Raw genomic sequence first — 12639 nt, forward strand, 5'->3', positions numbered from 1 at the left:
TCTCAATCAATAGGGCAGGGATCAGTGAACCACTGAATTATGCATGCGGGTCTCTGAGGCTCATTCTGTGGCAAACAGCTTGAGCCAATTACATCAGCATCGCAGAAAGACAAGAAAGACCGGCCTTCTGGATGCTTTTAGACACGATAGAGACGCCGTTGTCGCTCTGCGCTTAAGCGCGCCTGACGTCCCCACAGACTGATGTCAGAGGCGGGAGATTCCCCCCCCCCCCCCCCCGGATTCTCTCTCTCTCTCTCTCTCTCTTTCTCTATCGCTATCTCTTGGTACAGACAGAGAGAGAATGACATAGAGAGAGACAGAGAGAGAGACCAAGAGAGAGAGAGAGAGAGAGACAGCCACCAGACGCGCACACACACACACACACACACACACACACACACACACACACACACACACACACACACAGACAGAGAGAGCCTCAAGCAGTCCAAACCTTCCAGCCTATTTTACTGATAAAGATAATTTATATAATAAAATATTTCTAATTATAATAAAGAACATTAGAATTAAAACAAACAGATAAGACTACACTATCAGAGACATGAAAATACAGAGTCTTAAAGTACATCAGAGAAATAAGAAATAACAGAAACTGCCATATTCCAGCCAGTCGGTAGAATAAAAAAGTTTGATGCAGAAGAAAACCAAGTGATAAAACATTGATGAAGAACAGCATCGGGTTCCCTCACGTGTATATTCATATTCAGCAGCTCCTGGTTCGATTGAAGCTGGAGATGTCTGACAGACCTCAGGTCACCTGGTGGATTATTCAGAGCCTATGCGGTGGACCGCCTGTCCTGGCTTGACTTGTCTGCTCCCTATACTTATACTAAGATAAGCTGTATGTGTGCTTGTGTCTGTGTGGGCTTGCGGCCGTGAGTGTGTGCTTGATTGCGTACATGTGATCATTTCTGTGTGTGTGTGTGTGTGTGTGTGTGTGTGTGTGTGTGTGTGTGTGTGTGTGTGTGTGTGTGTGTGTGTGTGTGTGTTTGCTTTGTGTGCACAAGCATATGTATGTGTGTGTCTCTGTGTGCGTGCAAGTGTATTTGTGTGTGAGTGGGCATCTATGTGTGTTGATGTGTCAGACGGCCTAAGGTATTTACTTTAGATTCATTTAATCAATCCTTTCTCTTTCCTTCTTCTGGTTCCTTTCCAAGTCAAACGCTTCATTCATAAGTCACTCGATCGGGGGGGAAAAGAACGTCAGTCCTTTGTGCTCCGACTCAGCTCAACTCGAACTCCTGCCATCGCTTCCCCCCCAGCTGGCTAGCACGTTGACATATAGCACGTAGCACGGTGACATGTAGCACGTAGCACGTTGACATGTAGCACGTAGCACGGTGACATGTAGCACGTAGAACGGTGACATGTAGCATGTAGCACGGTGACATGTAGCACGTAGCACGGTGACATGTAGCACGTAGCACGGTGACATGTAGCACGTAGCACGGTGACATGTAGCACGTAGCACGTTGACATGTAGCACGTAGCACGGTGACATGTAGCACGTAGAACGGTGACATGTAGCATGTAGCACGGTGACATGTAGCACGTAGCACGGTGACATGTAGCACGTAGCACGCTGACATGTAGCACGTAGCACGGTGACATGTGCAGCCAGAGCTAAAGCCTCATGGTTGCTGAGAGCTTTAGCCAAACTGATTCTGAAGGTTTCGAACGCTTTTAAGAAGCCAGGGATGACTTGTTTTGCAGCTGTTACCAATGGGTTAGAACAAATACTCTGTGTTTGGCGGCCTTGGCCAAAAGGAAAAAGGCATTTGAAGGTATCATTGAGGTCCAGGTGTAGAACACCTCTTGTTGCTTAACATCATAATGAACTCCCATCCTACTACTCTGCTGTATTCTACGCTCCAACAGAGACGGCAGTGAGGTGCTCCACACGAGTGACAGCCCTTAGAGTACTGTGTGTGATCGCCGCCTACGGCTCACTCTTCCAGTCCGCTGGTGGTGAACAGGCGGTTCCTGGGGTGCGTGTGTAAACGGGTCCCAATGGATCCTCCATGACGCCTGCCCGCTAGAGGACAGCGGTTAATTAACAAACATTGAGCTGACTAACATTGTGATCAGTCCCTCGCTCACCGCGCTGGGTCGTACAACACCATCTAGGACGGCGGTGTGACGAGCTGCAGGGATGCATTCAGAGAATGGCTGTTCATCGGCTGGAGCGTTAATTGGCTGGAGCGTTCTAAACCTTTATTTTACCAGGCAAAATTGCTTGAGGTCAAGTGACCTTTTTATCGAGCAAGGCCTGGCCAAAATGGCAGCAGTTAAAATGAATGAAATATAAGACAAACATAAAAAGTAAGCACAGACATGAGAAAAAGGAGACAAATACATTCCAGTGGGTGAAGAACAATTCTGAGACATTGATAAAATACTATTCAGTGAAACATTGACAAGCTCCAAAGTTTGAGCGTTAATTGGCTGGAGCGTTGTTAATTGGTTGGAGCGTGGTTCATTGGCAGGAGTGTTGTTAATTGGTTTGAGGGTTGTTAATTGGTTTGAGCATGGATCATTAACTGGAGTGTTGTTAATTGGCTGGAGTGTTGTTAATTGGCAGGGACCGTTCTTAATTGGCTGGAGCGTTTTTAATTGGCTGGAGCGTTCTTAATTGGTGTTGTCACTTGAGCGCTGTTAATTGGCTTGAGCTGGGTTGTAGGTTTGTGTGTGTTTGGGGCGAGAGTCCTTGGTTCTTGGATCTGTGACAGCTTTGGGTCTGTCTGTCAACTACAGCAATTATGTCTGTCCATCTGGTCAGTCACCTACCAGTCTCCTGTCAGTCACGTACCGAGTGGATGTTCATGGGGGCCGTTGTAACTGCTGCTGTCTATGTGTGGACATATAAAGAGTTTAACACTGACATCTCTCTCTCTCTCTCTCTCTCTGTCTCTGTCTCTCTCTCTCTCTCTCCCCCTCTCTCTCTCTCTCTCTTTCTCTGTCTCTCTCTCTCTCTCTCTCTCTCTCTCTCTCTCTCTCTCCAGACGGAGGAGGTGGACCAGCAGGGCGTTCCCGAGGACCACCTGCTGAGCGTCAGGAAGTGTGTGGTGGGCCGCACACACTCGCTCCCCAACGACAGCTACATGTTCCCTCCCCCAGAGGCTCCGGGGGCCCCTCCGGCCCAGGGGCCCAAGCACACAGACGTCCCCAGAGGCCCCTGCTTAGGTAACATGCGTTAGACTGTGGTGTTCACGGGGCCTGATCTTGTGCACGTCAGGGCGGCATGCGGCTCAGGTCGGCTGCTAACCGGGAGGTCGCCGGTTCGATCCCCGGCCTCTTTTGTCGAGGTGTCCCTGAGCGAGACGCCTCGCCCTGACTGCTCCCGACGAGCCGGCTGTCGCCCTGCGTGGCTGACTCCGCCGTCGGGGTGTGAATGGGTGCATGAATGGGTGCATGAATGGGTGAATGTGAGGTAATATTGTAAAGCGCTTTTAGCGGCCACAGGTTAGAAAAGCGCTGTACAAATGCAGACTGTTTCCATCAGCGACGCAGCGAAGCTCGCTGCGTCTCTCCCTGCTCCCATAGCCTGAGCAGTCCGGTCCAATCCGGCCGTGGCAGATTAGGTCTAGTTGTTACGTCACAGATGGGGCTAATCGCGCACATTTTAGCAACGCAGCTTAACGCCTCCTCCACTCCTCTCTGTTGTAAGAACGCATAGCATTCTAACCACCTGTGTAATTAGGTACTTAATCGGTAATGAAGGACCTCTTAGCCTTGTTTATTGTGTAACACCTAGGCGAGTACATTTCTGCCCTTATGGCATGACATCGTGATCACTGTGTGATTTTTATTTTATTTTATTTCATTTGATGTATTGATGGACACTTTATTTTATCGTTGCATCTTTTTATATTCCATGGGCTGCTGTAACAAGTGCATTTCTCATGCATGGGATGAAATAAAGTTCTTACCTGTCTTATCTACCTGATCACCAGCCTCGTCCCCTCAGGGTTCCCCTGAGTGTGCTCACCTGGCTCAGTGTGTGTGTGTGTGTGTGTGTGTGTGTGCTCACCTGGCTCAGCGCGTGTGTGCGTGTGTGCTCACCTGGCTCTGCGTGTGTGTTTGTGCTGACTTCGGCGGGGGGTGACAGGCTCTCGTGGCTCGGTGCGCTCCAAGCCCAGCAGGGAGGAGGAGGAGGAGGAAGAGGAGGAGGAGGAGGAGGAGGAGGACGCGAGGGTCCCCAGGCAGCTGGCCGTCCCGTCCGAGCTCTTCCGTCCCATCAGCCCCCACAGCCTCTCGGACCTGGAGGCCGGCCCCCGCCTGCTGCCGCCCTGCCGTCCCCACGCCTTCAGCCGCACGCTCCGCAGACAGGTAAGGCCCGGGACCACGCCCCCTCCTCAGTACACACCTGGCCCCGTCTGGCAGCGCGGAGCGCTAACCCTAGTGGTCTAACCCTGAGCCCTGGGTGGGCGACACGGGGGGCGATCGGTAGTTTGTAGGATGTGATCAACTAGCCTGGAGGCCATCGTGATCACGTGACCTCACATTCTGTGGGGACGAGTGACGCTAACCAGTCCGGACCTCAACCCACATCCACGTCCGGATATTATGATGCAATCCAGGCCAATCAGGGACAGGGTCATAGTTGACGACGTAAACGGGCCAATCAGCGACTGGCTCGTAGTTTATGACGTCAGATACCGGCCGCTGCTTGAAAAACAGTCATGGCGTCTCCCCCGAGGCAACAAGCAGTAATGTAGTGAACTCAGCCATGAGTGCAATTATCGCAGAAATAAACTCATAACAACTATTCAACAAGAGTCTGCGCTAGCAGAGAGTCTCCGTTGAAAAGGACGTTTTGGCCGTTCTTCTTCGTCCCGTGCTTCCAGTGAACAGCCCATCGTGATGGCCTCAGGTTTCGTTACGCTGATTGGCTGAAGGGGTTTGTATGTCAAGGCCAGTTCTCCCACCCGTGAGGCCGGTCAGCGGTCAGACCGATCCATGAAGAGAAACAGAATGTCAAGTCATGTGGTCAAGATGGTCTCCAGGCTGGTGATATTCCTCTAAAGGCCTCCATCCTAAAACAGACTAATATTTCTTACATAAATATAAATTCATAATATCGAAACGCTCTGTTCTGAAACAAACAAAATGGGAGGGAATGTTTTGTGACCCATTCTGGCATGTCTGCGTTTGTCTTTACAACCCTAACCGTAACACATTGTTGGCTCCTCCCACCGCCCTAATATGCCTGTCAATCATCTCCTCTTCTTCTTCTTTTTCTTGTTCCTCCTCTCTCTCTGTCTCCCCTCCTCCTCTCTCTCTGTCTCCCCTCCTCCTCTCTCTCTGTCTCCCCTCCTCCTCTCTCTGTCTCCTCCCCTGTCTCCTCCCCTGTCCTGTCTGTCCTCTGTCCCCACCGGTCCCTCTTGCGCTCTCGTCTCCCCCCCCCCCCCCCCCTGCCGGCTGACCTCAGCTCAGCTGGGTGCCCAGAGCTCCCGACCGGGAGGCCATGCTCAGACACCGCTCCTCCTGCTCCTGAGAGGTCCAAGGGGGGGGGGGGGGGACTAGCGCCGCTAGAGCCGTAGCACGTAGGACATGACAGACTCTGCCCTCATCCTCCGCTCTCCCTCAGAGTCACACACAGACAGACAGACAGACAGACAGACAGACAGACAGACAGACAGAGGGACACCCAGAGAGTCACACACACACAGACAGAGGGACACACACACAGACAGACAGACAGACAGACAGACAGACAGAGAGTCACACACACACACACACACACACACGCACACAGACAGACAGACAGACAGAGGGACAGAGGGACAGACAGTGTGTACACAGGGCCACAAAGGCAACATTGAACCACCTCGTCTCCCCTGCCCAGTACTCTCCTTCCAATATAGATGTGTGTGTGTGTGTGTGTGTGTGTGTCTTCTGCAGTACATTGATGTAGATGTGTGTGTTTGTGCGTCTGCTGCTGCAGTACACTCGTAGGTGTTTGCGTTAGTGTCTACTGCTGCAGCACATTCATATAGCTGTGTGTGCGTTTCTCTGTGTTTGTGTGTCTACCGCTGCAGTAGACTCATAGCCTAGGTGTGTGTGCGTTTGTGTCTACAGCTGCAGTACACTGATATAGCTGTGTGTTTGCTTGTGTGTCTGCTGACCATCGCCCTCAATGCATCCATCCTCCATGCAGATTTAAGTAAACAAAGGTTGTGTGGTGCAGTACAGAAAACGTGGAAAAGCAAAGCTGCTGCTTCTCTACTCTCTAGACCAATCGATGACCTCAACAAGGCGACGTCTCACTGTTGCAAATTACAGCAAACGACATCCTCCAGTCAGTCAATGAAACGCTGAAACATCAGATGTATTCAAGTCAGTGGAATAGGTGAACAATTTGGCCTGTTGGGATTAAATTGGCAATGCAGTGCACTTACTACAACGCTAACTTTACTACTCAGGGAATTGCCACAGAACACTTCTGTTTTGTGTTTAACGTTTTATATAGAGCACAAGAGCATTGTGGACCATATAACGTTACAATATAGCATAGAGTAGAGTATATGTCTACGACGAGCTGTTGTGTACTCTTCGTAATGGATCACTTTGTTATGTAGTTGGGTATTCGTATACTCTGCAGTAGCGTAAAATACTCCAGAGCGTGGCATTCTGCGCTTTGTCCACTAGATGTCACTGTGGTAACATAGACGCCCGCTCTCGAACTCAAAGAGCAGTCCGCGGAGTGGACGTGTATCAAAACACAGACCGTGTTTCATCTTCCGTCTGCGGTTCGTTTTAACGTCATTACTGGTATTGATGTTTAGAAAAGGCTACTCAGTGACCCGTTTGATCGGCAATCTATGTGGAGAGAACTCATTTGATCTTGATGGGTTGCATTGGGACGTTCAAACCATTTCACAAACCATTATGCAACTAATCCGTCGTTCGCGAACCGCAGCTCATCCGCTAATCCCCCCTTTGCTCTCACAGCCCTCACTCTTTAAACACTTTTTTCTGAACTTTGGTCGCTTAATTAGATTGTGGTTTTGCCACGAAGCGAGAGATGATGAACAGATCTGGGACGTCCCCAGTCTTAGTGTTAGAGACGGTACTGCCGTACCCTCTGACCCGGGGTGAGGGTTAGAGGGGTGAAAGGTCAGGGGTTCAGGGTTCAGAGGGCACAGTCAGCCCCGCCGCCCGTTGACCAATGGCTGCACAACACTGCAGGTCTATAGACCGTACATCTCACACCAGAGGAGGAGGGCGGAGCCATGCTGGCTGGCCGTCGACCTCTGACCTCAAACCTCTAGAGGTCAACCCCCCCCCCAAACCAGATCCCCTCCCAACTAACGGACTCTCCCACTCTCCTTCCCCTCCCCCCCTCCCCTCCAAACCCCCCCTGGTCTCTCTTCAACCTCCTCCTCCTCCTCCTCTTCTTCGTCCTCCTCCTCCTCCTCTTCGTCGTCGTCGTCCTCCTGCTCCTCCTCCTCCTCCTCCTCCCCCTGCTCCTCCTCCTCCTCCTCCTCCCGCCCGTCCGGTACAACGCCCACTCACCCCCCCGCCCCCCTCCCCAGGTGGCCGTGTCTACTGACTCTCAGGAGGGCGTGGCCTCAGACTCAGGCCGGCGCCCGGCGCCCACAGGCATCGTGACCCCGCCCCCCTCCCCCTCCCCCTCCCCCCCCCGGGGCCAGCACCCGGCCCTCCGCCTGGTCCCCGCCAGCCCGGGGGCCGGCGCCGGGGGGAGGGGGGCGGAGACGGACCGCGAGGTGTCCTTCATCACCGGGGGTCCCTGGGCTCCGTGGGGCCCCTGGGGTCCTGGGGGCCCCTGGGGTCCCGGTGGGGGCCCCTGGGGTCCCGGTGGGGGCCCGGCCCGCGGCGGCTCGGCTGAGGAGGACCCCGGCCCCCCCCGGGCGGAGCGGCCGCTGAAGAGGTTCCACAGCGCCGAGGCCCGCGGCCGCGCCCCCCTGAGGCCCCGCCCCCGCCCCGCCTCCTGGCTGGACGGCCCGCGGCGCCACACCGTGGAGGCGTGTCCTCCGGCGGCGGCGGCGTCCGGCCCCGCCCCCCTCCTCCCCCCGCCCCGGCGCAAGAAGAAGACGAGCCCGCCGTGCACCTCGGTGGACCCCCCCGACGGGGCCCCGCCCCCCTCGGCCCTGGGGGACGCCTGCCACCTCAGGAGGAGGGGCCCCTCCAGCGACTCCAAGGACTCCTTTGACCTGGGGGCCGGCGAGGGGCCCGAGGCCCCAGGCGCCCCCAGCACCAACACCAACCCCAAGCTATTGACGCTACCCAGCTTCTCCCTGGAGAAGAACGCTGAGCACTGAACACACACACACACACACACACACACACACACACACACAGACAGGGACACGCACAGACAGACAGAGAGACACACACACAAGCACACAGAGACACACAGACAGAGACACGCACTGACAATGCTACACACACATAGGCACACAGAGACAAACACACACACACACAGACGCCGTCTCGACACAGACACAGAGACCCACACAGACACACACACACAGAGGTATATACGCACACACCTGTCAACACATGCACACGGCTGAGCAGACGATAAATCGTCACACACTTTCATCGTTCCTCCCGCACTCACACACGCACACACACAGACACACAAACACAGACACACAAACACACACACACAGGCAAACACACACACACACTCACACGCACACACACACACACACACACACACACACAATGCACTTGGTCTATCTGTGATGGTGATAGTCCTAGTAATAATACCGTAGAGAGTAATAATGGTGAAAAAAAACTAACTTGGTTTTCCATAAGGAGTTACAGTACTGTAGTGGTGTGAACATCCCTTCTCTTTGTATTGTTACTGCCAGAACATGACGAAACAAGAAACTCTAACGCAGAAAAGCAACCGATACCGCCAAAAAAAAATGGACTGTTTCCCTTTTAACCTTGTCCACACACTACGATGGCTGCTGGCTACCCCGCAGCGCTCTGACGGGATGAGACGCGTCGAAGGATGAACCGTCGGACTTATGGACGCCCCCGTGTGGCGGTCAGTGGAACTGCAGCGGTTGTTGCACAGCGCAGACTTTGCCTCGGGCCTACGGGCAAACGGTAGAGGTACAAAGCAATACGAACGATTTAGAGACACTATTTTCTTAAATTATTGGGCCATAGTGTTTGTACAGGATATAGAAGTTGTTTTTTTAAATCTTATCAAATTAGTTATTTTTCATGTCTCCTGTTTTTGTTTCCTGTTTTTTCAGATCTTTTTTTTTTTTCTCCATTTATGTACTTTGTGTTTTTCTTTTCCACCCCTAGAGCGTTCACAGCTTTCTGGAATGACAGAGGAAAGTGAACGTGTTTTTTCAAAGTGCTGAGAACCATGTGTTTGTAGGAATAATATATATATATATATATATATAAATATATATTGAAAAGATAAAAAAAAACAAGTCATTAAACAAAACTTGGATTTTTAAGCACAAGCATTCAGTGGTCGTGGTTCCGGTTTATTGAGCGAAAAGTCGGTTTAGTTTCTCAAATACAGGCCCCGCCCCCCATCGTCTGTACCGTGGAGATCGGGTCGACGGTTCACACTGTACTGTATCGATTCAATGTCCGGAAGCGCTCTCAGTTGATGTGTTTATTGACGTTGTGTCGTGTTATTTACCTCCGGCGTTAACACGCTCGCTGGGAGACCCTGGCTGCCGCAGAGGGACAAACATCTCCAAGCACTGTCATCCTCCACTTCAACTCGCTCAATCTGAGAAACACACAGAAACGAGTTCTTCAGGACCTGCAGTGTGTTTTACGTGTAGGGTGTTCAGAAGACACTTTTATCCAAAGTGACTTACAATAAATTCAGTTGTCAGAAGAAAGAGAAACAACAATATGTCGCTGTCGGTACAGTAAGGATGTCCATGTGCCGAGTACTAACCATCACTAGGTTAACCCATTCCCCGTATACAACACAGATAGCTAGAATAGACGCTACGCAATGCTAAATGCTACAAGAACATACATAAAGAACATAAGTGCGTACATTAAGTGCCAGGACGTGCAACATGCAATAGTTGTGTAAGGGGGATGTAAGGGGGTAGACTATGCAGAGTCTAGCTGAACTCTGAACCAGTGAGTCTTGAGACTTTTGCAGAAGGTCTTTTTTGTTGGTTTTGGTTTTGATTTGTATGTCTGCATAATGATGTAGATTCAACCCAACATGACCTTCCTCAGTGTTTACACAATGGAGCTGCTGCAGGTCAGAGTGGTCAGGATTTATTTGAGTTTGATCTGTAGGAGACGCCCCAGCCGCCCATCAGCCCTGAGTGTGTAATCTGCGCTGTAAGAGTGTGTGTTCTGGGCGGACCTCGCCTGCCTGTGTGAGCCGATTGGTTCCCAGACAGCTGGTGTGTGGAGGGGTCGGGGGGCGTGACGGACCAGGCCTGATGAGGCTTCAGTTCAGCTCCCCGGGCTCCAAGGACGATGACATTCCCTCCTCTGTGGGACTCGGAGAACCGACACAGCTTCACGGAACCACCGGCAACGCAGGAAGAACGCTTCACTGAGATCTGATCCTGCAAGGGCAATAAATGTAATATATTTTTATATACTTTATACATTAACACACTACATATCACATGACACACATATGTACACATCAAATATATATATACAACCTGTAAACTCAGAAACATGTAAACAAATTTATTAGGAAATGGGAATGATTCAATTTTTCTTTCTTATTTTTATTTGATGGAATCCATGCTTATGTCTTACCCAATATGCATTTATTGCTATGTGGGCAGATATAGAAAATTTATAAAATCACCATGTTCTGGTTCAACGTGCCCCCAGACACCTCTGTGCTGATTGTGTCATGTTAGAATCATCATGAATACATTTGTATTACTATTTAGGTAGATTTCAAACATTGTACAATTATTTTCCACAGTGTGTGTGTGTGTGTGTGTGTGTGTGTGTGTGTGTGTGTGTGTGTGTGTGTGTGTGTGTGTGTGTGTGTGTGTGTGTGTGTGTGTGTGTCTGACATCGACTTACTCACTCACAATATATACTGTATATCCATGGGGTCAAACCGAGATGTGTCGCCGCGGTAACATCACAATGATAAGTACCATTTTCAAGTGGCAGCGTGTACAACATATAATAAGTACGTACATTAAGTGCCAGGCCGTACAACATATAATAAGTACGTACATTAAGTGCCAGGGCGTACAACATATAATAAGTGTGTACATTAAGTGCCAGGGTTCACAACAACATAAATCAGTGTTCACAACAACATAAATCAGTGTGTATTTATAACCTTGCGGTAACATCACAATGATAAGTACCATTTTCAAGTGGCAGCGTGTACAACATATGATAAGTACGAACATTAAGTGCCAGGGCGTACAACATATAATAAGTGTGTACATTAAGTGCCAGGGCCCACAACATTAGAATCAGTGCGTATTTATAACCTCTGTTTATTGGTCATTGTCCCTGTTTTAGTGGAGGGAGCTGTTGGATAACCTTCTGGAGACCAGGGTTCCATTTCTGCTGATGTTTGTTTCCATTAAACCATAATGTTAGTTAAACATAACGATGTCATATAGAATGTAGAATGTCATATATATCCTCCGTCCAAATCAGTTTCCCAATCTCCGTGGGGAAGTGGAGAGAGATGTTGGCGAACATTCTGGCGACCAGGGTTCAAGTCCCACCGATTCACTTTAATGGAAGCTCCTTACTTCTATACCATGTGGATTGTAAGGTCAAGTACACCGTCCCCCCCAGTGACTTTACGTTTGAAAAACAACAAACTTAAGCAGGACTTTAACCTTGGTCTCAGGCACTTTGTTCTGCAGGTTTTAACACCGCACCACCAATACACCTGCTATGGATGGTCGGATTTTATATTATTATCTTCACACTTAGTTTGGAATACACCCAACACAAGCAGGACATGACTGCTGGTCCTCAACAGATTAATTTGCCGGTTTTACCACTGCGCCGCCAAGACAGACACTATGGATGGTCAGATGTTATGTTTGACATTAAATTTTATATCTAACATAAAAATTCACACATTGACTTTATGTTTGAAAAAACAACCCACATAAGCAGGAATTGACCCCTGGTCTCAGGAACCCAATTTTATGTTTGAAATTAAAATCACACAACGCCATTATGGTTAAAAACAACAACAAAAGCAGGAGTCCAACCGTGGTCTCCATCACATCACTGTGTTACCTTTTGGCAACATATAGAGATGGATACATTAACTTACAGGAAAAATCTTTGAGATCGCACATTTAAGTTCGCAAAAACATCTTTTTGTCTGAAAAACCACCAAAAACAGTTTCATACAAATCCCCCTATACCTATTTAGCAATTTTTCGTCCTGGGTGATTTCTGTCTCTCTCTTTCAAATTAACGTCACCGCTTTGGCACAGTTGAACTCCGATTGGTCGATTTAAACCGAAGTAGGTCAGTTATATTCGATTCATAGCTAGAATTTTTCCATGCCAGCCCTTTAAATGGAACTGAATAAATAGATCATTTGGAGGAGCAGTATTGTGGTTGAGTAAAATCAAAGGACAGTAGTTTGGACTTGGCCGAACAGCCAACAACTTTGGATAA

General features: G+C 49.8%; 1 protein-coding gene across 1 annotated transcript in view; it reads left to right on the forward strand.

Moving 5' to 3' along the window:
• cacna1g (calcium channel, voltage-dependent, T type, alpha 1G subunit) overlaps positions 1-8421 on the forward strand; it is a 157523-nt gene extending 149102 nt beyond the window's left edge. The window contains 3 exon segments of the mRNA XM_079756762.1: positions 3024-3204; positions 4130-4350; positions 7560-8421. Of these exon segments, the coding sequence (XP_079612888.1) occupies positions 3024-3204; positions 4130-4350; positions 7560-8306 (1149 nt within the window). The 3' untranslated portion in view covers positions 8307-8421.
• The last annotated feature ends 4218 nt before the right edge of the window (positions 8422-12639 follow it).

This window comes from Pollachius pollachius (genome assembly GCF_949987615.1).
Source record: "Pollachius pollachius genome assembly, chromosome: 19".
Classification (NCBI taxonomy): Eukaryota; Metazoa; Chordata; class Actinopteri; order Gadiformes; family Gadidae; genus Pollachius; species Pollachius pollachius.